The following is a 25654-nucleotide window of genomic DNA, read 5'->3' as shown; positions in this document are numbered from 1 at the left end:
AACAAATGCCATCATTATTATTGTATGTTTAATAATATTTTTTAATTCCTTATATCAGTGCTTAGTCCAGTGCTTTGCACGTAGTAAGCGCCTAACAAATACCATCATTACTATTATTAAATGTTGAATACTATTTTTTAAAAATCCCTTCTACCAGTGCTTGGTGCAGCGCTTAGGACATAGTAAGCCTTTCAGAAATCCCAACTTCTTTCAAAATTCCCTCAGTAGTGCTTAGCACATAGTAAGTGCTTCAGAATTCCCAAATTCTTTAAAAGCTCCCTCAGGGAATAGGCCGCAGAGGCCGCCATATGCAGGCTTCTAGGCGGGTGAGTGACGGGAGATTGGGCCAATCAGAGCAGCGGTGGGCGGTGCCGTCCCCCGCAGGCGTCCGGGCGGGCGGGTGACGGGAGAGTGGGCCAATCAGAGAAGCGGTGGGCGGTGCCGTCCCCCGCAGGCGTCCGGCAGGGTAAGTGACGGGAGAGTGGGCCAATCAGAGCAGTGGTGGGCGGTGCCGTCCCCCGCAGGCGTCCGGGAGGGTGAGTGACGGGAGAGTGGGCCAATCAGAGTAGCGGTGGGCGGTGCCGTCCCCCGCAGGCGTCCGGGCGGGTGAGTGACGGGAGAGTGGGCCAATCAGAGCAGCGGCGGGCGGTGCCGTCCCCGCCCACCGCCTGTGCTACTTCCGGCTTCGGCGTCTGCGCATGCGCAGTGCGGGCCTCCTCCTCCTCCTCTTCCCGCCTCAGGGCCGGCGACACGTGGGCGCGCAAGATGTCGGAGGGCGGGCCGGGGCGGGCGGACCTCCGCAGCGTCCTGGTCACCAGCGTGCTCAACCTCGAGCCGCTGGACGAGGATCTGTACAGGTAGCCGCCCCCGTTGCCATGGAGACCGGTGGAGCCCCTCCCCAACTCGAGACCCCGCGCAGAACAATAATAACGGTGGTGTTTGTTAAGCACTTACTATGTGCCAAGCGCTGTTCTAAGCGCTGGCAAGGTAGTCAGGTTGTCCCACGTGGGGCCCACAGTCCTCATCCCCATTTTACAGACGAGGGAACTGAGGCCCAGAGAAGTGAAGTGACTCGCCCAAAGCCGCCCAGCTGACAAGTGGCGGAGTCGGGATTTGAACCCACGACCTCTGACTCCAAAACCCGGGCTCTCTTCCGCTGAGCCACGCTGCGCGCATCCTCCGTTGCCATGGGGACGGAGGGAGACCCTCCTACAAATCTTGGCACCACGAGGGGCGCCCGTTGCCATGGGGACGGATGCGCGCTCGCCCCGCCCCCTGAGCCCACAAGCATCCCCCGTTGCCATAATAATAATAACGGTATTTATTAAGCGCTTATTATGTGCAATGCACTGTTCTAAGCGCTGGGGAGGTTACAAGGTCATCAGGTTGTCCCACGGGCGGGGCGCACAATCTTCATCCCCATTTTCCAGATGAGGTCACTGAGGCCCAGAGAAGTGAAATGACTCGCCCGGTCACACAGCTGACAATTGGCGGAGCCGGGATTTGAACCCGTGACCTCTGACTCCAAAGCCCGGGCTCTTTCCACCTAGCCGCAGTGGGGACGGAGGGAGCTCCTACAAACCCTGGGACCACGAGTGGCCCCCGTTGCCATGGGGATGGAGGGAGCCCCTCCTACCCCGACTACAAACCAGGGGACCATAAGTGGCCCCCGTTGCCATGGGAGCGGAGGAGACCCCCTCCCCCTACCCAGACCCTGTGAAGCGCTTAAATACCATTATTATTGTTATTATTATGTGCCGGGCACTCTACTAAGTACTGGACGTAGTTACAAGATAATCAGGTCCAGTCCTCACACGAGGTTCACAGTCTTAGCCCCCATTTTGCAGATGAGGGAACTGAGGCCCAGAGAAGTGAGGTGACTTGCCCAAGGTCACACAACAGACAAGGAGAAGAGCCGGGATTAGAACCCGGGTCTTCCGAGTCCCAGGCCCGGGCTCTTTCCGCTAGGCCACGCTGCTTCTCCTGTCTGCCGTTCGACCTTGGGCAAGTCACTTCCCTTCTCTGGGCCTCAGTTCCCTCGTCTGGAAAATGGGGATTAAGGCTGTGAGCACCACGTGTGGCCAACCCTTTTATCTCCCCCAGTGCATAGAACAGTGCCAGGCACGTAGTAAGCGCTTAACAAATGCCATCATCATTATTATTATTATTATTCGCCTGGTATTTGTAAACTGCCCTGGCATAGCTACAAGATAATCAGGTCAGGCGGACCCAACCCTTGTCCCACATGGGGCTCACCCTCAGAGCAGGAATTCTATCCCCGTTGGAAAAAAACGCATCAACCGAGGCCCAGAGTAGTTCAGCGTGTCACCCACGGCCCCCCAGCAGGTAAGCGACGGAGCCAGGGTCGGAACCCAGTCTCTTGACAGGAGAAGTCGTCAAATAAATAATAACAATCGCAGTAATAAGAAGGAGGGCGTAGGATCGAATCCCCGTTTTACAGATGAGACACAGGGGTGAAGTGACTTACCCAAGGTCACCCAGCAGACAAGGGGCGGAGCTGGGATTAGAATCCGGGTCCTTTGACTCTCAAGCCCGTGATTTTTCCACTATAATAATAATGGCATTTGTTAAGCGCTTACTACGTGCAAAGCACTGTTCTAAGCGCTGGGGGGGATACCATGTGATCAAGTTTTTCCCACGTAGGGCTCACAGTCCTAATCCCCATTTTTACAGATGAGGTAACTGAGGCTCAGAGAAGTTAAGTGACTTGCCCAAGGTCACACGGCAGACTTGTGCTGGAGCCGGGATGCGAACCCACGACCTCTGACTCCAAAGCCCAGGCTTTTTCCACTGAGCCACGCTGCTTCTCTTGTGGGCTCGGTCGAGCGCTCGCCGCACGGTGTGAGCCCAGCGGGTTGGCCCCCGTGGGCCTCCCGGGCTCCGTCCCCGACCGTACCGCTCCTCCCGTAACCACCGGGGAGCTTTCCGATGACACGATCGCTAATTTTTCTACAAAAACGTTCAGGCCGCCGCTCGAGACCCTCCGGCGGTCGCCCGTCAGCCGTCCATCCCCTCGCTCCCTCCTACCTCACCTCGCCGCTCTCCTCCGGCCCGCACGCTTCGCCCCCGACGCCAACCATCTCGCCGCCCACCCCCGGCCCACATCCCGCCTCAGGCCTGGCATGCCCTCCCTCCTCATATCCTCTCCATCCCCTCGCCCCCTCCTACCTCCCCTCCCTTCTCTCCTTCTCCAGCCCAGCCCGCGTCCTCCGCTCCTCTGCCACCGCTAATCTCCTCGTCGTGCCTCGTTCTCGCCTGTCCCGCCATCGACCCCCGGCCCACGTCCTCCCCCGGGCCTGGAATGCCCCCAATCCCTCTGCCCACCCGCCAAGCTCGCTCTCTTCCTCCCTTCAAGGCCCTGCTGAGAGCTCACCTCCTCCGGGAGGCCTTCCCAGACTGAGCCCCTTCCTTCCTCTCCCCCTCGTCCCCCTCTCCATCCCCCCCATCTTACCTCCTTCCCTTCCCCACAGCACCTGTATACATGGTTGTACATATTTATTACTCTATTTTACTTGTACATATCTATCCTATTTATTTTATTTTGTTAGTATGTTTGGTTTTGTTCTCTGTCTCCCCCTTTTAGACTGTGAGCCCACTGTTGGGTAGGGCCTGTCTCTATATGTTGCCAATTTGTACTTCCCAAGCGCTTAGTACAGTGCTCTGCACATAGTAAGCGCTCAATAAATACTATTGATGATGATGATATCCCACAGACAATGACTCTCCCTCCCCGCCTCAAAGCTCTATCAAAAGCCCACCTCCTCCTAGAGGCCTTCCCCGATTGCCCCCTCCTTTCCTCTTCTCCCGCTCCCTTCTGCGTCGCCCCGATCCGCTCCCCTTATTCCTCCCCCGGTCCCGGCCCCGCACCGCTTACGTCCATAGCCGTCATTCAGTTATTTATATTCACATCTAGCCCCCCTCCCCGGACTGTAAGCTCGCCGTGGGTAGGGAATGAGCCTGTTTATTGTCCTACTGCACTCTCCCAAGCGCTTAGTACAGTGCTGCGCGCCCATTAAGTTCTCAGTCAATGCAGATACAAGTCACCGGAGACTCGTGATCTCATGACCCCCCAGAGCGGTGATGGTCACCTAACGGCCCCTCGCACTTGGGATCACTTGGGATCCCGTGACCACCCGGGATCTTAACGATTCATTAACCCTGTTGCTCGGCCACCCGCTTAGATATTATTCCCCTTTCCCTTTCTTCTCCCGTCTCCAAATTATGCGCCCGTCTTCTCTACTCCGTTACCCCCCGGGCCCAAATACGACCCGAACGAATCGTGAAACTCCTGATCGTCCTTGCGTCGAGCCCCTAGAACAGTCCGTAGGGTAGAGGCCCGGTGAGGAAGGGAAGCGGCGTGGCTCGGCGGAAAGAGCCCGGGCTTTGGAGTCAGCGGTCGTGGGTTCAAATCCCGGCTCCGCCAGTTGTCAGCTGGGTGACCTTGGGCAAGTCACTTCTCTGGGCCTCAGTTCCCTCATCTGGAAAACGGGGGTTGACCGTGAGCCGCCCCCCCCGTGGGACAACCTCATCACCTTGTATCCCCCCCAGCGCTTAGAACGGTGCTTTGCACATCGTAAGCGCTTAATAAATGCCATTATTATTATTATATAATTATAATAATATAATATAATTATATGTATAATAAATATGGTATATTTATGATATAATCAGGGGCAACCTGATTACCTTGTATCCTCCTCAGCACTTAGAACGGTGCTTTGCACATAGTAAGTGCTTAATAAATGCCATCATATATATATATATATTGGTATTGTATTATATATATATTATATATATTATATATTATATATAATATATCAGTATTGTATTATATATATTATATATAATGTATATTCTATATAATATATATTATATATTATATATAATATATATAATACAATACTGATATATATATTATATATAATATATATTATATATGTCAGTATTGCATTATATATATTATATATATTATATAATATATATTAGTATTATATTATATATAATATATATATATATCAGTATTGTATCATATATATTATATATTATATATAATATATATGATACAATACTGGTATATATCATATATAATATATATTATATATAAATATATAATATATATCAGTATTGCATTATATATGCTATATATATTATATAATATATATTAGTATTATATTATATATAATATATATATATTAGTGAGGATTGGTGGATCAGAAGCTCTCTGAGGGACCTTTTCACTCCCCTGACAAAGTTGCACCCCAATACTACCCGCAATCCCCCTCGTGATCGTTCAAATGGGAGAACAATGATAGCGGTATTCGTTAAGCGCTGGGGCAGAGACCATATAATATTAGGTTGGGCAAAGGCCCTGTCCCCCACAAGGCTTGCGATAGTAATAAGGATGATGGTATTTGTTAAGCGCTTACTATGTGCCAGGCACTGTACTAGGCGCTGGGGAGGATACGGGCACCTCGGGTTGGACGCGGCCCCCGCCCCCCGTGGGGCTCGCGGTCTCAATCCCCGTTTGACAGCGGGGGGAACCGGGGCACTGAGAGGTGACGTGACTTGCCCAGGGTCACACAGCAGACGAGCGGCGGAGCCGGGATTCGAACCCGCGCCCTCCTGACCCCCGGGCCCGGGCTCTAGCCGCTAGGCCAGGCTGCGGTCTGAGGGAGAGCGGGTGTTTTACGACCGTTTAACCAGGGCCTAGAGACGTTCCGGTCCTGGGTTCTAATTCGTACTCTGCCACGCGCTTGCTGTGTGACTTTGGGCAAGTCACTGTGCTTCTCTGGGCCTCAGTGACCTCATCTGTAAAATAATAATGATAACTATGGTATTCGTTAAGCGCTTACTACGTGCCCGGCACTGTACTGAGCGCCGGGGGGGATCCGAGCAAATCGGGTTGGACGCAGTCAGTCCCCCGCGGGGCTCACGGTCTCCATCCCCATTTTCCAGAGGAGGGGACTGAGGCCCAGAGAAGTGAAGGGACTCGCCCGAGGTCGCACAGCAGACGAGCGGCGGAGTCGGGATTAGAACCCGGGGCCTTCTGACCCCCAAACCCGGGCTCTACCCACTGGGCCACACGGCTTCCCCGAAATGGGGACTGAGACCGCGAGCTCCGTGGTGGACCGTGTTCAACTCAGCGATCTCGTATCTGCCCCAGCGCTTAGTACAGTGCCTGGCACATAGGAAGCGCTTATCAATTCAGGAAGCAGCGTGGCTCAGTGGAAAGAGCCCGGGCTTGGGAGTCAGAGGTCGTGGGTTCTAATCCCGGCTCCGCCGCTGGTCAGCCGTGTGACCTTGGGCGAGTCGCTTCACTTCTCTGGGCCTCAGTTTCCTCATCTGTAAAACGGGGATGAAGACTGTGAGTCCCATGTGGGACAACCTCATTCCCTATAATAATAATAATAATGGCATTTATTAAGCGCTTACTATGTGCAAAGCACTGTTCTAAGCGCTGGGGAGGTTACAAGGTTGCCCCACGTGAGGCTGCGAGCACCATGGTGGACTGTGTTCAACTCAGCGATCTCGTATCTGCCCCAGCGCTTAGTACAGTGCTTGGCACATAGGAAGCGCTTATCAATTCAGGAAGCAGCATGGCTCAGTGGAAAGAGCCCGGGCTTGGGAGTCAGAGGTCGTGGGTTCTAATCCCGGCTCCGCCGCTGGTCAGCCGTGTGACCTTGGGCGAGTCGCTTCACTTCTCTGGGCCTCAGTTCCCTCATCTGTAAGCGCTCAATAAATACAACTGATTGATTGATAAAATGGGGATGAAGACTGTGAGCCCCATGTGGGACAACCTCATTGCCTATTACAATAATAATAATAATGGCATTTATTAAGCGCTTACTATGTGCAAAGCACTGTTCTAAGCGCTGGGGAGGTTACAAGGTTGCCCCCCCCCGTGAGGCTCACCGTCTTCATCCGCGCTTTACAGATGAGGTGACAGGCACAGAGAAGGCACTTGCCCAAAGTCGCAGAGCTGGGATTTGAACCCACGCCCTCCGACTCCAAAGCCCCTGCTCCTTCCACTGAGCCACGCTCCCCCAGCGCTTAGAACAGTGCTTGGCACATAGCGATTAACAAACACCACTATCCTCCTTCTTCTTTTATTAAATAACACACAGCTGATAAGTGGCAGAGCTGGGATTTGAACCCATGCCCTCCGACTCCAAAGCCCCTGCTCCTTCCACTGAGCCACGCTCCCCCAGCACTTAGAATAGTGCTTGGCACCTAGTCAGCGATTAACAAATACCACTATCCTCCTTCTTCTTCTTATTATTATTAAATAACACACAGCGGATAAGTGGCAGAGCTGGGATTTGAACCCACGCCCTCCAACTCCAAAGCCCCTGCTCATTCCACTGAGCCACGCTCCCCCAGCGCTTAGAACAGTGCTTGGCACATAGCAATTAACAAACACCACTATCCTTCTTCTTATTATTATTAAATAACACACAGCGGATAAGTGGCAGAGCTGGGATTTGAACCCACGCCCTCCGACTCCAAAGCCCCTGCTCCTTCCACTGAGCCACGCTCCCCCGGCGCTTAGAACAGTGCTTGGCACCTAGCGATTAACAAACACCACTATCCTTCTTCTTATTATTATTAAATAACACACAGCTGATAAGTGGTGGAGCTGGGATTTGAACCCACGCCCTCCGACTCCAAAGCCCCTGCTCCTTCCACTGAGCCACGCTCCCCCAGCACTTAGAACAGTGCTTGGCACCTAGCGATTAACAAACACCACTATCCTCCTTCTTATTATTATTAAATAACACACAGCGGATAAGTGGCAGAGCTGGGATTTGAACCCACGCCCTCCAACTCCAAAGCCCCTGCTCCTTCCACTGAGCCACGCTCCCCCAGCGCTTAGAACAGTGCTTGGCACATAGCAATTAACAAACACCACTATCCTTCTTCTTCTTATTATTAAATAACACACAGCGGATAAGTGGCGGAGCTGGGATTTGAACCCATGCCCTCCAACTCCAAAGCCCCTGCTCCTTCCACTGAGCCACGCTCCCCCAGCGCTTAGAACAGTGCTTGGCACATAGCAATTAACAAATACCACTATCCTTCTTCTTCTTATTATTATTATTAAATAACACACAGCGGATAAGTGGCAGAGCTGGGATTTGAACCCACGCCCTCCAACTCCAAAGCCCCTGCTCCTTCCACTGAGCCACGCTCCCCCAGCGCTTAGAACAGTGCTTGGCACATAGCAATTAACAAACACCACTATCCTCCTCCTTATTATTATTAAATAACACACAGCGGATAAGCGGCGGAGCTGGGATTTGAACCCACGCCCTCCGACTCCAAAGCCCCTGCTCCTTCCACTGAGCCACGCTCCCCCGGCGCTTAGAACAGTGCTTGGCACATCACCACCATCAATCGTATTTATTGAGCGCCTACTGTGTGCAGAGCACTGGACTGAGCGCTTGGGAAGTACAAATTGGCAACATCTCGAGACGGTCCCTGCCCAACAGTGGGCTCACAGTCTAAAAGGGGCACCTAGCGATTAATAAACACCACTATCCTTCTTCTTATTATTATTATTATTAAATAACGTTTAAAAAAGAAAACAAGAAGCGACGGTAGGCCGTGTCTGCAGTGGGGCTGGGGAGGGTGGTGTTCTCCCCGCCATAAGGCTGTGAGCCCACTGTTGGGTAGGGGCTGTCTCTGTGTGTTGCCGATTTGTACGTCCCAAGCGCTTAGTACAGTGCTCCGCACCTAGTAAGCGCTCAATAAATACGATCGATGATGATGATAAGGCACCTGTTGTCCTCGCAGGGGCCGGCACTATTGGTTCCCGTCCACCCAGCGGCTCTTCGGAGGGCAGATCATGGGGCAGGCGCTGGTGGCGGCCGCCAAATCCGTCAGCGACGACGTCCACGTGCACTCCCTGCACTGCTACTTCGTGCGGAAAGGTAACGACGTCCGGCCGGTCGGGCCTAGCGAGCGCTTACTGTACTGAGCGCCCTTTTTGGCTCCCCTTAGGCCGTCGGGCGACGCGTTCCCGTAGCGGGTCCGTGGTTTCCCGGGGAAAGATCCGGAAGGGGTCGACCGTCTCGCGCCGTCTTCCGACTCGAGTGTCTGTGAGCCCAGACTGTGGGTAGGGACCGTCTCTCGATGTTGCCAATTTGTACTTCCCAAGCGCTTAGTACAGTGCACATAGTAAGCGCTCAATAAATACGACTGATGACGATGGGTGTCCGCTCCCCCGAGTCTCTCTCGGCACGGGGGCGTTTGGGCTCGCCGAGCTGGGAATGGACTGCGGACGGACCGGAATTAGAACCCACGACCCTCTGGGCTCGGTGGAAAGAGCCCGGGCTTTGGAGCCCGAGGTCACGGGTTCAAATCCCGGCTCTGCCGATCGTCAGCTGTGGGACTTTGGGCGAGTCACTTCTCTGGGCCCGTTACCCCATCCGCGAAACGGGCTCACTGAGACCGTGAGCCCCAAGTGGGGCGGCCTGCCCACCTTGTAACCTCCCCAGCGCTTAGAACAGTGCTTTGCACGTAGTAAGCGCTTAATAAATGCCATCATTCTATTCTACTTATTTTATTTTGTGAGTATGTTTGGTTTTGTTCTCTGTCTCCCCCTTTTAGACTGTGAGCCCACTGTTGGGTAGGGACTGGCTCTATTATGTTGCCAATTTGGACTTCCCAAGCGCTTAGTACAGCGCTCTGCACATAGTAAGCGCTCAATAAATACGATTGATGATGATGATGATGATGATGATGACGATCTACCTCCCGGGCCCGGGCTCTCCACTAAGCCACGCCGCTTCTCGTATCTACCAACTCTGTTGTGCTCTGCGTACACTGTTCGCTCAATAGAAGCGACATATCGTAGTGGAGAAAGCGGGGGTCAGAACGTCGCGGGTTCGAATCCCGGCTCCACCGCCCGCCTGCCGCGTGGCCTCGGGCGAGTCACGTCTCTGGGCCTCGGTTCCCTCATCCGGGAAAAAACGGGGGTGGAGATCATGAGGTCCAAGTGGGGACGGAGACCGTGTCCAACCTGGTTAACTCGCATCTACCCCCGTGCTTCCAACGGTGCTTGGCGTAACAATAATAACGGCGCTTACTACGTGCCAAGCACCGTTCTAAGCGCTGGGGAGGTTACAGGGTGATCGGGTCGTCCCCCGGGGGGCTTCCGGTCCTCATCCCCATTTTCCAGATGAGGTCACCGAGGCCCAGAGAAGTCAAGTGACTCGCCCAGCTGACAAGTGGCGGAGCTGGGATTTGAACCCGTGACCTCTGACCCCAGAGCCCGGGCGCTTTCCACTGAGCCACGCTGCTTCTCCGTAGTACCAACAAGTACCGTCGTTATTCTCGTTAACGCGGCTGATTGGGAGTAAGCGCTCAGTAGATGCCAGGGATCGACCGTACCCCGGCACGGAGCGGGGGGGGGTCTGTGGGTGGTACCGAGGGCCCGGTGATAACGGGCACGGGTAGCCGGGCGGCGGGGAGGGTCACGGCGGTCGCCCGGGTGCCCGCAGGGAACCCCGAGATGCCGGTGCTGTACCAGGTGGAGCGGACGCGGACGGGCAGCAGTTTCTCGGTGCGGTCGGTGAAGGCCCTGCAGGGCGGGCAGCCCATCTTCATCTGCCAGGCGTCTTTCCAGCGCCACCAGCCCAGCCCCATCCAGCACCAGTTCTCCATGCCCGCCGTGCCCCCGCCCGAGGACCTGCCCGATCTCCGGGAGGTCATCGCCAACTTCTTACGGCAAAAGGCGGCCGACCCCGCCCGGGGAGCCGACCCCGGGTAAGTCGCTTTCCCCCTCCGGGCCTCGGTTCCCTCATCTGGCAAATGGGGGCGGAGGCCGCGAGCCCCCCCCGCCATGGGACCCGATCGGCTGGTATCCACCCCGGCGCTTATTGCATCGCCTGGCACGTGCTAGTAATAATGGTAATAATTGGCATTTGTTAAGGGCTTGGAACCCGATCAGCTGGTATCCACCCCGGTGCTTATTGCATTGCCTGGCACATGCTAATAATAATAATTGGCATTTGTTAAGCGCTAATTATTATTATTATTGGCATGTGCCAAGCGCTTAACAGATGCCACTCGGCTTCTCCGTGCCTCAGTGCCCCCAGCCGTAAAACGAGGATTCAGACTGTGAGCCCCCCGTGGGACGTGGACCGTGGCCGGCGCTCAGTTCAGCGTCTGGCACGTAGAAAGCGCTTATAACAAATACCACGATTAGCGTTGTTATTGTAATTATTCAACACCCGTCCTTCCCTCCCCCTAGACACCGAGACGGAGATGGTGTCTGATGGTACCTGCCCCGGCACATAGCTCAGTGCTTGGCACGTAGTAAGCACCCGAACCCTCCTCCTCCTCCGTACGGTCACCGCAGAGCCGGAGATCGGCTCCCTTTTTGGGGGACCGGAAACACGGAGGCGGGAGCGGTCCGCCACGCTCCTGGAAGGCAGGGATGTGGAGTCCTCTCCCGAGCGCTCAGTACGGCGCCCCGCGTACGGGATCGCCCGGGGGGGGGACGGGGAGCCTCCGGGATGGCTCACGCCGGCCCCCCCGCCCCGGCCGCAGGGACCCCAACCTCCAGGAGAGGTATCGTCTGGGCTTGAATCGGATCGCCGCCCGGGACGTGCCTATTGAGGTCAAGATGGTCAGCCCGGTCCCGACCGGTCGGGGGCCCCACCCGGAGCCCGAGCAGATGTTCTGGGTGCGAGCCCAGGGCCACATCGGTAAGAGGCGCGGGGCCGGCCTAGACCTCCGTCCCCTGGGGCTCCGAGAGCGGGAGGTCGGGGGTCGGGGGGGTGGCGGTGGCCACTGGAGGTCAAGGGTCGGGGGTCAGCCCCGGTCGCAGGAGGTCGGGGTGGTGGGGCATTGGTGGTCCCTGGAGGTCAAGGGTTGAGGGAGTTGCTGTGGCCTCGGGGGGCTGGGGGTCAGCCCCAGTCCCTGGAGGTCAAGGGTCGGGGGTGGGGTAGGTGCAGCCTCAGGTCAAGGGTCATGGGGAAGTGAGGCAGTTGCAGCCTCTCCCCCCAGAGGTTAGAGGTCGGGGTGGTGGGGCATCGGCGGTCCCTGGAGGTCAAGGGTCAGGGGGTGGTGGAGTAGGTGCAGCCTCTGGGGGTCGTGGGTCAGCCCCGGCCCCCGGAGGTCAGAGGTCGGGGTGGTGGGGCATCGGTGGGCCCTGGAGGTCGAGGGTCAGGGGGTGGTGGGGGTGGGGCAGCTGTAGCCTCTGGGGGTCGGGGGTCAACCCCTGCCACCGGAGGTCAGGGGTCAGGAGGGTGGGCCGGCTGCAGCCCCTGGAGGTCAGGGGTCAGGGGGGTGAGGCGGGGCGCTGAGGTGAGCGGGGCGTGTTGTCCGCAGGGGAGGGCGACGTGAAGCTGCACTGCTGCGTGGCGGCCTACATCTCCGACTACGCCCTGCTGGGCACCGCCCTGCTCCCCCAGCGCCACCGCTTCACCACCAGCTTCCTGGCCTCGCTGGACCACGCCATGTGGTTCCACGCCCCCTTCCGCGCCGACCACTGGATGCTCTACGAGTGCCGCAGCCCCTGGGCAGGTCCGGGAAACCGCGGGCGGGGGGCGACGGGCACCGGGCACGGGGGGCGCGGGGCACCGGGCCCACGGGGCTCACGGGGCCTGCAGGGCTGCCACTGCTGCGGCCGCCACCAGGGGGCGCCGGGGGAGAACTGCATGGGGAGGGGGCGGGGCCAACAGAGAGGGGCGTGGTCATCATCCGGGAGTCAGGGGGCGGGGCCAATGGAGAGGGGCGGGGTCACGAGGCCAGGACCATCAGCAGGAGCTGGAAAGGGGGCGGGGCCGTTGGGGGAAGGGGCGGGGTCGTGATGCCATCATCAGGGGAAGGGGGCGGGGCCAGGGGAGGGGGGGGATTAATAATAATGACATTTATTTAGTGCTTACTATGTGCAGAGCACTGTTCTAAGCACTGGGGAGGTTAACATGGTGATCAGGTGGCCCCACGGGGGGGTTCACAGTCTTCGTCCCCATTTGACAGATGAGGGAACTGAGGCCCAGTGCAAGCGAAGTGACTGGCTCAAAGTCACCCAGCTGGGCGGCGGCGGGGGCGGGATTAGAACCCAGAACCTCTGACTCCCAAGCCCGGGATCATGCCACTGAAGCCACGATGGGGGCGGGGCCACCGGGGGTCACGTGGCGGGAGATGGGTAGGGGCGGAGTCGCGAGGGGGGGGGGTCAAGTGGTGGGAGTTGGGACGGGGCCGCGAGGCGTCACGTGGTGAGAGCTGGGAAAGGGGCGGGGCCGTGAGGGGAGTCACGTGGTGGGAAGTGGGGGAAGGGGCGGGGCCGCGATGGGTGGGGTCACGTGGTGGGAGCTGGAAAGGGGCGGGGCCGTGAGGGGTCACGTGGTGGGAGCTGGAAGGGGGCAGGGCCGTGAGAGGGCGTGCAGGGAGGGGTGGGGCCACGAGGAATGATAATAATAATAATGATGGCATTTATTAAGCGCTTACTATATGCAGAGCACTGTTCTAAGCGCTGGGGCGGTTACAAGGTGATCCGGTTGTCCCACGGGGGAGGGCTCACGGTCTTCATCCCCATTCGACGGATGAGGGCACTGAGGCCCAGAGACAGTTGGCGTGTCCGGGGTTCGAAGTCCAAAGCCCGGGCTGTCTCCGCTGAGCCAGGCCGAGGAAGGGGCGGGGTGCGCGCAGGCGCGGGGTGCGCGCAGGGGCGGGGTGCGCAGGCGCTGAGCGTCCCGTGTCCTCCGGCAGGGGGCTCCCGCGGGCTGGTCCAGGGCCGCCTGTGGCGCCGCGACGGGGTGCTGGCGGCCTCCTGCGCCCAGGAGGGCGTCATCCGCGTCAAGCCCCGCCCCCGGGGGGACAGCAAGCTCTGAGGACCCCGGACCCCCCGGACGGAACGACGCCCACCCCTCTGGGGGGGAGGCCCCTTCACCTCGGGGTCCGGACGGCCTCCAAGCCCCGACCCCGGATAGCCGGGGCTGGTTGCCCCGTCCTCAGCTCTGGTTGGCCTCTTCACATACGGGTCCGGACGGCCTCCAAGCCCCGCCCCCCAAGCCCGGATCGGCCCCCGGATATCCGGTTCCGGTCGGCCTCCTAGCCCCGCCCCCAGGCCCGGGTCGGCCCCCGGATATCCGGCTCTGGTTCCTCCTCCCGCCCTCAGCTCTGGTTGGCCCCCTCACATCCGGGTCCGGATGGCCTCGAAGCCCCGCCCCCAAGCCTGGCTCGGCCCCCGGATATCCGGTTCCGGACGGCCTCCAAGCCCCGCCCCCGGATATCCGGTTCTGAGCCCCGCCCCCAGCTCTGGTTGGCCCCCTCACATCCGGGTCCAGACGGCCTCGTAGCCCCGCCCCCAGGCCCGGATTGGCCCCCCGGATATCCGGTTCCGGATGGCCTCCAAGTCCCGCCCCCAGACCTGGTTCGGCCCCCGGATATCCGGTCCCCCCCCCCGCCCTCAGCTGTGGTTGGCCCCCTCACATCCGGGTCCAGACGGCCTCAAAGCCCAGGCTCGGGTCGGCCCCCGGATATCCGGTTTCCGGTCGGCCTCCTAGCCCCGCCCCCAGGCCCGGATTGGCCCCCGGATATCCGGCTCTGGTTCCTCTCCCCGCCCTCAGCTCTGGTTGGTCCACTCACATCCGGGTCCAGACGGCCTCCTAGCCCCGCCCCCAGGCCAGGATTGGCCCCCGGATATCCGGTTTCCGGTCGGCCTCCAAGCCCCGCCCTCAGCTCTGGTTGGCCCCTTCACATCCGGGTCCAGACGGCCTCCAAGCCCCGCCCCCAGGCCCGGCTCGGCCCCCGGATATCCGGTTTCCGGTCGGCCTCAAGGCCCCGCCCCCAGGCCCGGGTCGGCCCCCGGATATCCGGTTCCGGTTGCCCTCCCTCCCCCCCCCCCCCCCGGGAGTGAGCCCGTCCGTCGTCGGGCGGGGACCACCTTTACCCGTTGCCGACTTGTACTTTCCAAGCGCTTAGTGCAGTGCTCTGCACACAGGAAGCGCTCAATAAATATGATTAAATGACTGACTGACTGCTCGGGTCGGCCCCGCACATCCGGTTCCGGTCGGCCTCCAAGCCCCGCCCCCGGACAGCCGGTTCCCGCCGCTTTGGGTCAAGGCACGTGTCCACTTTTTCTGGCGTCGTGCTCCCTCCCTCCCGAGCGCCCAGTACAGTGCCCTCCACGTCGGGTGCGCCCAGCCCACCCCCCCCCCCCCCCCCGAGCAATAAAGAGAAGCAGCGGGGGCTCAGTGGGAAGAGTCCGAGGTCGTGGGTTCAAATCCCAGCTCTGCCCCCTGTCAGCTGGGTGACCTTGGGCAAGTCACTTGGCTGCGCTGGGCCTCAGTTCCCTCCTCTGGGAAATGGGAATAAAGACTGAACCCCACGTGGGACTACCTTGTATCCCCCCAGCGCTTGGAACAGTGCTTTGCACATAGTAAGCGCTTAACAAAAACCATCATTATTATTATTATTAATAAAGGCCGGCCGCCCCGACTGCCTCGGTTTATTCTGCCCGGACCCTGATACTGGTCCCTCCCCCACCAGGGCCCCAGAGCACAAGGAAGGGGAGACACGGTCCCCCCACATCTCCATGGCTCCTGGGGCGTGGGGGTCCCGGGCCCACCCGTCCATCCATCCACCTGTCCGTCCTCAGTTGAGCATCCCCTTGATGAGCAGCTCCGGGAGGCGGGGGTCCCGGGTCCGTCTGTCCATCCATCCGTCCCCAGTCGAGCATCTCCTTGACGAGCAGCTCCTGGAGGCCAGGGGCCCGGGCCCGTCCGTCCCCCGGTCCGTCGTCAGTCGAGCGTCTCCTTGATGAGCAGCTCCTTGAGGCCGGGGGTCCCAGGCCCGTCTGTACACCTGTCCATCCTCAGTTGAGCATGTCCTTGATGAGCAGCGCCTGGAGGCCGGGGGTCCCAGGCTCATCCATCCATCCATCCATCCATCCGTCCTCAGTCGAGCAGCTCCTGGTGCCCGCCCCCCGGCCCGTCCTCAGTCGAGCGTCTCCTTGATGAGCAGCTCCTTGAGGCTGGGGGGCGGGACGGACACCAGGCCGGCGTCCTGCAGGGCGAGCAGCCGGGCCTCGGACGGCCGCCCGTCGAGGCCCAGGCGCCGGGACAGCCGGACGTGGGCCTCCAGGAAGGGCCCCAGCAGCGGGTGGCGGGCGCCGGGGCCCAGCAGGCGGAGGGCCCGCTCGCAGCAGGCCCGGGCCCGGCCGGGCTCCTCCAGCTCCTGGTGGCACACGGCCAGGCCGGCCAGGGCCAGCAGGGCGCGGCCGGGGCCCGGCGTCCCGGGGCCCGCCGGCCCGGGGCCCAGCCCGGCCTGCAGCTGGCGGGCGTTGTGCCAGAGGCCCAGGGCCTCGCGGTAGAGGCCGGTGCAGGTGAAGCGCTGAGCGCGGTGCAGCTCGGGCAGCAGGAAGAAGTCGTGGAGGGCGGCGGCCCCACGCAGCTGGGCCTCGGCCTGCACGTGGCCCAGGAAGCGCTCGAAGGCCCGGCTGCGGCGGGCGACGGTCTCGGCCGCGAAGTTGCGCCGCAGGCGCTTGCGGGGGAAGGACACGGCCGCCATGGGCCCCGGGAACTGGCGCCGCAGCCGGCGGTGAAGCCGCTCGAAGTCCGAGTAGCGGCGGGAGACCTGGGCCGGGGGCCGCTCCGCCGGGCCCGGCCGTCTCAGGGCGACGGTGTACAGCTGAGGGAGGGAGGAAAAGGGCGCCTCTGGAAGGCGGGGATCCGCTCCCCGTTTCGGAGGGAGGGGTGGCGCTTCCCCGACCCCCGGCTGGGGGGCCTTGGGCGAGTCACCTCGCCGCCCTGGGCCTCGGTTCCCTCCTCTGGAGAATGGGGACGAAGACCGGGAGCCCCGCGTGGGGCCGCGTCCAACCTCATCGTCCTGTACCTCCCCGGCGCTCGGAAGGGCGACCGTCCCACGGTAAGCGCTTAGGTGCCGCGGTCGTCGCCGTTCCCCCCTCCGGAAAATGGGGATTCGGTCCCTGCTCTCCCTCCCCCTGAGGTGGGCTGCGGGCAGGGGGCCGCAGAGCTGCGGAACCCTGTCTTACCTGAGGCTCGTCTGAGAGACCCCCGGCATCGTGAGGCACGGAGAGAGAAAGAGAGGACGTTCAGAGCCGGGGGTTGGCTCTCTCCTCCTCCCCCTGACCCTTCTGTCCTGCTATGTCTCCTCCTCCTCCTCCTCCTCCTCATCACCTTCCTCCTCTCCTCTCCTCTCCATCCTCCTACCCCTGTTCCTTCTGGCCATCCTCCTTCTCCTCTCCCCCTTTTTCTCCACTTATTCCCCTCCTCCTCTCTTCCTCCTCCTTCTTCCCCCCCTTTATCTCTTCCATTTCATTCAATCGTATTTATTGAGCGCTTACTGTGTGCAGAGCACTGTACTAAGCGCTTGGGAAGTACAAGTTGGCAACATCTAGAGACGGTCCCTACCCAACAGTGGGCTCACAGTCTAGAAGGGGGAGACAGAGAACGAAACAAAACATATTAATAAAATAAATAGAATAAATATGTACAGATAAAATAGAGTAATAAATATGTACATACATATATACAGGTGCTATGGGGAGGGGAAGGAGGTAAGACGGGAGGGAGGGGGAGGAGGGGGAGAGGAAGGAGGAGGCTCAGTCTGGGGCTTCTTCCCCTCCTCCTCTCTTCCTCCTCCTCCTTCTCTTCTTTCCCTTCTTCTCTTCTTCTTCCTCCTCCTCTCCTCTTTATCCTCCTACCCCCGTTCCTTCTGGCCATCCTCCTTCTCCTCTCCCCCTTTTTCTCCTCTTCCCCTCCTCCTCTCTTCCTCCTCCTCTTCTTCCCCTCCTCCTCCTTCTTCCCCTTCTCCTTCTCTTTTTCCCCTGCTCCTCTCCCCCTTCTCTTCTTCTCTTCCACTTTCTGCTCCTCCTCCTCTTCTTCCTCTCCTCCTCCTTTCCTCCTCTTCTCCTTCTCCTCTCCCCCTCCTCCTCTTCTTCTCTTCCACTTTCTGCTCCTCCTCCTCTTCTTCCTCTCCTCCTCCTTTCCTCCTCTTCTCCCTCTCCTCCTCCTTCCCTCCTCTTCTCCTTCTCCTCTCCCCCTCCTCCTCTTCTTCTCTTCCACTTTCTGCTCCTCCTCCTCTTCTTCCTCTCCTCCTCCTTCCCTCCTCTTCTCCTTCTCCTCTCCCCCTCTTCCTCTTCTTCTCTTCCACTTTCTGCTCCTCCTCCTCTTCTTCCTCTCCTCCTCCTTCCCTCCTCTTCTCCTTCTCCTCTCCCCCTCCTCCTCTTCTTCTCTTCCACTTTCTGCTCCTCCTCCTCTTCTTCCTCTCCTCCTCCTTTCCTCCTCTTCTCCTTCTCCTCTCCCCCTCCTCCTCTTCTTCTCTTCCACTTTCTGCTCCTCCTCCTCTTCTTCCTCCCCTCCTCCTTTCCTCCTCTTCTCCTTCTCCTCTCCCCCTCCTTTCCTCCTCTTCTCCTTCTCCTCTCCCCCTCCTCTTCTTCTCTTCCACTTTCTGCTCCTCCTCTTCTTCCTCTCCTCCTCCTTTCCTCCTCTTCTCCTTCTCCTCTCCCCCTCCTCCTCTTCTTCTCTTCCACTTTCTGCTCCTCCTCCTCTTCTTCCTCCCCTCCTCCTTTCCTCCTCTTCTCCTTCTCCTCTCCCCCTCCTCCTCTTCTTCTCTTCCATTTTCTGCTCCTCCTCTTCTTCCTCTCCTCCTCCTTTCCTCCTCCTTCTCCTCTCCCCCTCCTCCTCTTCTTCTCTTCCACTTTCTGCTCCTCCTCCTCTTCCTCTCCTCCTCTTCTCCTTCTCCTCTCCCCCTCCTCCTCTTCTTCTCTTCCACTTTCTGCTCCTCTGCTCCTCCTCTTCTTTCCCTCCTCCTCTCCTCTTCTTCCTCTCCTCCTCCTCTCCCCCTCCTCTTCTTCCCCTGCTCCTCTCCTTCTCCTCTTCTTCTTCTCTTCCACTTTCTCCTCCTCTGCTCCTCCTCCTCTCCCCCTTTTCTTTCCTTTCCTCCTCCTCTTCTTCCCCTCCTCCTCCCCTTCTCCTCTGCCCCTCTTCCTTTCCTCCTCTTCTCCTTCTCCTCTCCCCTGCTCCTCCCTTTTTCCCTTCTCCTCTCCACCTCCTCTTCCCCTGCTCCTCTCTCCCTTATCCTCTTCTTCTCCTCTTCCACTTTCTCCTCCTCCGCTCCTCCACCTGTCCCCCTTCTCCTTTTCTTCCTCTCCTCCTCCTCCTCTTCTTTCCCTTGTCCTCCCCTTCTCCTCTGACCCTCCTCCTCCTCCTCCTCCTTTCCTCCTCTCCTTCTCCTCCCCTTTCTCCCCTCTTCTTCTCCTTCCCGCTCCCCCCCGGCCCCCTCGGGCCCCCGGCCCCTCATCCGTCCCACCTCCTGAGCCCCCCGCCCCTCCAACCAGACACCGGATTCTACGGGAAACCCCAGAAAGGGGGTCCCTGGTTCTCCCACCTGACGACCCCGGACCTCCCTCTCACTCAGTACGGCACTCGGCACGTAGAGAGCGCTCATCGTCACGGTTATTATCGCTACTATTAGCGATAGTAATTAGTATTAGCCTGCTGCTGCTGATTGTTATTTCCGCTTTTCCCCAGCGAGGACCCGTCCTCCCCAGGCCCCGGCCAGGTGGCCGCCAGCTCCTCCGCTCGGTCCTAAGGAAAAACCTGCCCCTCGCGCCGTCCCCTCTCCTAGAATCCCCCGGGACCCGCGGCTCCCCGCCGACCGTCCCCCCCAAGCCCTGCTCCTCGTCGCCGAACTGTACTTTCTGAGCGCTCAGTGCAGTGCTCTGCTCACAGCGAGCGCTCAGTAAATACGGCGGATCGATTGACTCCAGCGGCTGGTGGAGTCAAAGGCCTCTGTTGCTTTTCCTTCTCCAAAATGGGGGTCGGAGGGGAGGGCCCCGGGGGTGGGGGGGTCTCGCCCGCTGCTGCCACCCCCCTCCCCACACCTTCAGCGTGGCTCAATGGAAAGAGCCCGGGCTTGGGAGTCAGAGGTCACGGGTTCAAATCACAGGTCCACCAACTGTCGGCTGTGCGACCTTGGGCGAGTCACTTCACTTCTCTGGGCCTCGGTGACCTCATCTTGTAACACGGGGATGAAGGCTGGGAGCCCCGCGTGGGACAAGCTTCCCTGCTTAGAACAGTGCTTGGCACATAGTAAGCGCTTAACAAATGCCATCACGATTATTATCCAGCGCTTAGAACAGTGCTCTGCACCTAGTAAGCGCTTAATAAATGCCATCATCACCATCATCATTCCGAGGCTGGACTGAGCGGCCCTTCTGCATTCCCCCACCCCGGGGCCACCGGGGCTAGCACCAACGCGGCCCGCTCGCCGCCTCCGAGAAGCCTTCCCTGACTTCATTTCCCCTCCTCCCCGATTTGCGCCCTTTATTCACCCGCCCCAGCCCCACGCCACTTACGGACAGACCCATAATGGATTCACTTCCCCAAACGCTCGTCTCCTCTAGGCCGGTTTGTGTTGCCGACTTGGACTTCCCAAGCGCTCGGTCCAGTGCTCTGCACACGGTCAGCGCTCAATAAATATGATTGATGACGACGGTAAGTTCCCACTGCGGGCCGGGGGAGGGTCCCCCAACCCCTTTCTGCTTGGCGTCCGGCACACAGCCCGTCTGCTGGTTTTGTCGTCCGAGGCCGTGAGCCCGCCGTGGGGTAGGGACGGTCCCGAACCGCGCCTCCCACGCGCTCGGCTCGGCGTCGGGCACGCGGTGAGCGCCCGGGAAGTACGCGCCGCCGCCGGACGGCCCTCCCTCGGCCCGTCACTCACCACGTACTTGGAGGGGGGCTCGCTGACCACGTTGGCGCCGGTCACCTCGAAGAGCGGGCGCTGGGGCACGTGGCTGCCGCGCGACCTCCTCCACAGGCCCCGCAGCCGGCGGGTGAGGAGGGCGGCCCCCCGCTCTGCGGGGACAGGGCGGGGGGCCGTCACCGCCCCGCGGCGGGCCCGTCTCCCCGGCCCCGTCTTCCCCTTTTAGACCGTGAGCCCGCAGTGGGCAGGGAACGTGCGTGTCTGCGTGCTTTTCTATTAATAAAGGCGTTCGATAAGCGCTTACTATGTGCCAAGCACCGTTCTCAGCGCTGGGGAGATCACAAGGTGATCGGGTTGTCCCACGTGGGGCTCACAGTCTCAATCCCCATTTTCCAGATCGGGGAACTGAGGCCCAGAGAAGTGAAGTGACTTGCCCAAAGTTGACAGTTGGCGGAGCCGGGATTGGAACCCACGACCTCGGACTCCAAAGCCCGGGCTCTTTCCGCTGAGCCACGCTGCTTCTCCAGGAAACGCTTACTATGTGCAAAGCGCTTGTTCTAAGCGCTGGGGGGGATACAAGGCGATCAGGTTGTCCCACGTGGGGCTCACGGTCAATCCCCGTTTTACAGATGAGGGAACTGAGGCCCAGAGAAGTGAAGTGACTTGCCCAAAGTCACCCAGCTGACAGTTGGCGGAGCCGGGATTGGAACCCATGACCTCGGACTCCAAAGCCCGGGCTCTGTCCACTGAGCCACGCTGCTTCTCTATTGGACTCTCCCAAGTGCTCAGTTCAGTGCTTGGCACCTATTAAGCACTCAGTACGACTGAATGACTTAATTAATTAATGTCGGTCTCCCCCTTTAGACTGTGAGCCCGCTGTGGACAGGGAATGTGTCTGCGTATTCTATTGGACTCTCCCAAGCGCTCAGTTCAGTGCTTGGCACCCAATAAATGCTCAGTACGATTGAATGAGTAATTAATTAATGTCTGTCTCCCCCTTTAGACTGTGAGCCCACTGTGGACAGGGATCACCTCTTCGTTGCTGAATCGTGCTTCCCAAGCGCTTAGTACAGTGCTCCGCGCCCAGTAGGCGCCCAATAAATACGGTTGAATGAACGCGAGACAGAGACTTGTGTCCTCCCCAGTGACTTTGTATCTACCCCAGCGCTTAGCACAGCTCCTAGGGAAGCAGCGCGGTTCAGCGGAAAGAGCCCGGGCTTTGGAGTCAAAGGTCATGGGTTCAAATTCCGACTCCGCCAACTGTCAGCCGGGTGACTTTGGGGAAGTCACGTCACTTCTCTGGGCCTCAGTGACCTCATCTGGAAAATGGGGATGAAGACTGTGAGCCCCACGGGGGACAAGCTGATTCCCTTGTATCCCCCCCGGCGCTTAGGACAGTGCTTTGCACATAGTAAGCGCTTAAATGCCGTCATTATTATTATTATTAGTGCCTGGCACATAGTATGATCTTAACAGATACCACAGTTGCTACTATTAGTTCTCGTCTCCGTGATACCGTTCTGTTGTACTCTCCCAAGCGCTTAGTACAGACTTTACTTTTAGAAGCGCTTTTAGACCGTGAGCCCACTGTTGGGTAGGGACCGTCTCTATATGTTGCCAATTTGTACTTCCCAAGCGCTTAGTACAGTGCTCTGCACACAGTAAGCGCTCAATAAATACGATCGATGATGATGATACGGAATGGCTTGGCGGCCGGAACGCGGGCCTCGGGGGGGTCTAATCCCGGCTCCGCCACCCGTCCGCCGCGTGACCTTGGGCAAGTCACTTCATTCAGTCGTATGCACTGGGCGCTTCCCGCGGTACAGAGCGCTTGACTTCTCCGGGCCTCGGTTGCCTCCTCCGGAAAACGGGGATCGAGACCGTGAGCCCGGCGGGACGGTGGACCCGGCCTGCTGGGATCCACCCCGACGCCTGGCACACGGTAAGCGCTTAACGGATCCCGCGATCGCCTGCCCACGGTAAACGCAGTGACCGACCTCCGTCCTCTGTGGCGGCCGCCCCTGAGCCGAGAGGGTCCCGGCCTTCGTCGTCGTCGTCGTCGTCGTCGTGGTGGCCGTGGTCACCCGGGGCCGTCCGGTCCTCCTCGTCGGTGTCGGTGAAGCTGAGGGTGCCGCTGAGGCGGGTGGACAGTCTCTCGGCCGTGTCGTCGTCCAGCTCCGAGCTCTCGGGGAAGTCTTGGGCCTCGGGGGTGGCGGGGGGACCCTCTCCGCCCAGGGCGCGGCGCAGGCGATGCAGCAGGCGGGAGGCCATGGCGGCCCACGGGGCGGCCTGCGGGGCGGACAGCAACGGGCGGATGGACGGGAGGGCGGGAGGACCGCCGTCGGGGGCCGCGGAGGGACCGGTCCGCCGCCCCCCACCACCGTGTCGCCTCCCGCCCCTCCTGCGGGCTACAGGCCCCGGCCTCCATCCCGGGGGCCGAGGGGTCGGCAGGAGTGGGGCTGCAGGGAGGGGAAGAGGTTGGGGTGGGGGAGAGGGTGGAATTTGGGGGAGGCCAGAGGAGGGAAGGAGGAGATGGGGGGGGGGTGGCGAGGGAAAAGTCTGGGAGGAAGAGGGCTGGAGATTGGGGTCGGGGCTGATGGATGGATGGATGGATGGATGGATGGATGGGATGGGAAGGAAGTTTGGAGGAGGGGATTGGAGAAGCTGGGGGAGGAGAAGGAGACGGGGTGGGGGGATTTTGGGGGAGGGGGTTGGAGACAATAATAATAACGGTATTTGTTAAGTGCTTACTATGTGCAAAGTGCTGTTCTAAGCCCTGGGCATTGTTGGGGGTCGGAGGAGGGTGGCGGGCGGAGGAGATGGGGGGCGTGAAGTTGGGGGCGTTGGAGGTCAGGGTGGGTGGGGGGAGTTTGGGGAGGGGCTGGAGGAGATGGGGAGGGAAGGAAGTTTTGGGGAGGGGGTTAGTGGAGATGGGGGGGTGGATGGAGGCGGTTGGGGGGCTGGAGATGAGGGGTGGGGGGAAGGAGGAGGAAGGGGGTGGGGAGAGTTTGGGGAGGGGGGTGGAGGAGGTTGGGGGTGGAGGAGATGGGGAGGGAAGGAAGTTTTGGGGAGGGGCTTAGAGGAGATGGGGGGAAGGTGGATGGAGTTTGGGGAGGGGATGGAGTTTGGGAAGGGGGCTGGAGGAGGGGAGGGAGTGGATGGAGTTTGGGGAGCGGGTTGGAGAAGATGGGGATGGAGAGAGGGAGGGAAGCTTGGAGGGCGGGGGTTAGAGGAGATCGGGGGGTGGAGCAGAGGGGCTGGATGGAGTTTGGGGGGGTTGGAGGAGGGATGGGGTGGAGGAGAGGGGGTGGGGGCAGTTTGGGGAGGGGGCTGGAGGAGGTTGGGGGGCGGAGGAGATGGGGAGGGAAGGAAGTTTTGGGGAGGGGCTTAGAGGAGATGATTGGGGGGTGGATGGAGTTTGGGGAGGGGGTTGGAGGAGATGGGGAGGGAAGGAAATTTGGGGAGGGGGTTAGAGGAGGTCGGGGGGTGGATGGAGTTTGGGGAGGGGGTTGGAGGGGATGGGGGCGGTTGGGGGCTGGAGATGAGGGGGGCGGGGGCAAGGGGGAGGAAGAGGGGTGGGGAGAGATTGGGGAGGGGGTGGAGGAGATGGGGAGGGAAGGAAGTTTGGGGGAGGGGGTTAGTGGAGATCGGCGGGGTGGATGGAGTTTGGGGAGGGGGTTGGAGGGCGGAGGAGATGGGGACGGGGTGGATGGAGTTTGGGGAGGGGGTTGGAGGAGATGGGGAGGGAAGGAAATTTGGGGGAGGGGGTTAGAGGAGATCGGGGGGTGGAGGAGGGGGGAGGGATGGAATTTAGGGAGGGGGTTGGAGGAGGGGAGGGGTGGATGGAGTTTGGAAAGGGGGTTGGAGGAGGTTGGGGGGTGGAGGAGCTGGGGGGAAGGAAGGAAGTTTGGGGGGAGGGGGGGTTAGAGGAGATCAGGGGGGTGGAGGGGGGGGTGGATGGAATTTGGGGAGGGGGGTGGAGGAGGGGAGGGGGCCGGTTGTGGGGCTGGACATCTGGGGGGGGCAGTTGGGGCGAAGGAGGAGGAGAGGCGGGGGGGGGGGGTCGGGGGGGGCTCACCCAGGGCCCGGCCGGGCCCGCCCGCTGCCGCTGTGCTGGACGCTCCGCTCCGCTCCGCTCCGCTCCGGCCGGGCCGGACGCTTCCGGATCCGCCCCCGCCCCCGCCCCCCGGCCTCCCAACTAGACCCCCCCCCCACCCACCCGATCTCCAAACTAGAGACCCTCACCCCTGGACCCCCCCGAACCACCATTCATTCCTTCATTAAGTCCTATTTATTGAGCGCTTACTGTGTGCTGAGCACTGTGCTGAGACCCCCTCTCCTCCCTCCCCCCCCAACTAGACCCCCCCTGCCCACCAAACCAGTCCCACCCCCCTACTGGCCCCCAGTCCCCCCTTGACCTCCCAACTAGACCCCCCCATTCGTTCAATCGTATTTATTGAGCGCTTACTGTGTGCAGAGCACTGGACTAAGCGTTTACCCCTGACAGCCATCCCCCCAGGCCTCCCAACTAGACTCACTCACCCCTGGATAATAATAATAATAATAATAATAATAATAATAATAATAATAATAATAATAATAATAATGATAATGGCATTTATTAAGCGCTTACTATGTGCAAAGCACTGTTCTGAGCGCTGATCCCCCCTGACCATTCATTCATTCACTCAATCGTATTTATTGAGCACTTATTGTGTGCAGAGCACTGTACTGAGCGCTTGGGAAGTACAAGTTGGCAACATCTAGCGACGGTCCCTACCCGACAGTGGGCTCACAGGCTAGAAGGGGGAGACAGACCACAAAACAAAACATATTAACAAAATAAAATAAATGGAATAAATATGTACCACCAAACCAGCCCCACCCCCAGACCAGGCCCGGCCCCTGGACCCAGGCCAACCCCCCTCAATCAATCAATCAGTCAATCAATCAA

At 59.6% G+C, this 25654-nt stretch overlaps 2 protein-coding genes across 2 annotated transcripts; one reads left to right on the top strand and one right to left on the bottom strand.

Annotated features, from left to right (window-relative positions):
- The first annotated feature begins 765 nt into the window (after window positions 1-765).
- Window positions 766-13983, top strand: ACOT8 (acyl-CoA thioesterase 8). The gene is made up of 6 exons (XM_038750240.1): window positions 766-857; window positions 8815-8951; window positions 10524-10788; window positions 11575-11732; window positions 12358-12552; window positions 13741-13983. Exons 1-6 carry the CDS (start codon window positions 766-768, stop codon window positions 13860-13862), a joined length of 969 nt encoding a protein of 322 aa, XP_038606168.1. The 3' UTR covers window positions 13863-13983.
- Window positions 13984-15914: 1931 nt separating this feature from the next.
- SNX21 (sorting nexin family member 21) lies at window positions 15915-24809 on the bottom strand. The gene is made up of 4 exons (XM_038750357.1): window positions 24779-24809; window positions 22698-22989; window positions 20719-20852; window positions 15915-16662 (listed from the first exon to the last, which is right to left on the bottom strand). Exons 2-4 carry the CDS (start codon window positions 22969-22971, stop codon window positions 15970-15972), a joined length of 1101 nt encoding a protein of 366 aa, XP_038606285.1. The 5' UTR covers window positions 22972-22989; window positions 24779-24809; the 3' UTR covers window positions 15915-15969.
- Between the last annotated feature and the right edge of the window lie 845 nt (window positions 24810-25654).

The sequence above is a fragment of the Tachyglossus aculeatus genome, chromosome 8 (genome assembly GCF_015852505.1).
Source record: "Tachyglossus aculeatus isolate mTacAcu1 chromosome 8, mTacAcu1.pri, whole genome shotgun sequence".
NCBI classification, from domain to species: Eukaryota; Metazoa; Chordata; class Mammalia; order Monotremata; family Tachyglossidae; genus Tachyglossus; species Tachyglossus aculeatus.
This window is presented reverse-complemented; position numbering and strand designations above follow the sequence as displayed.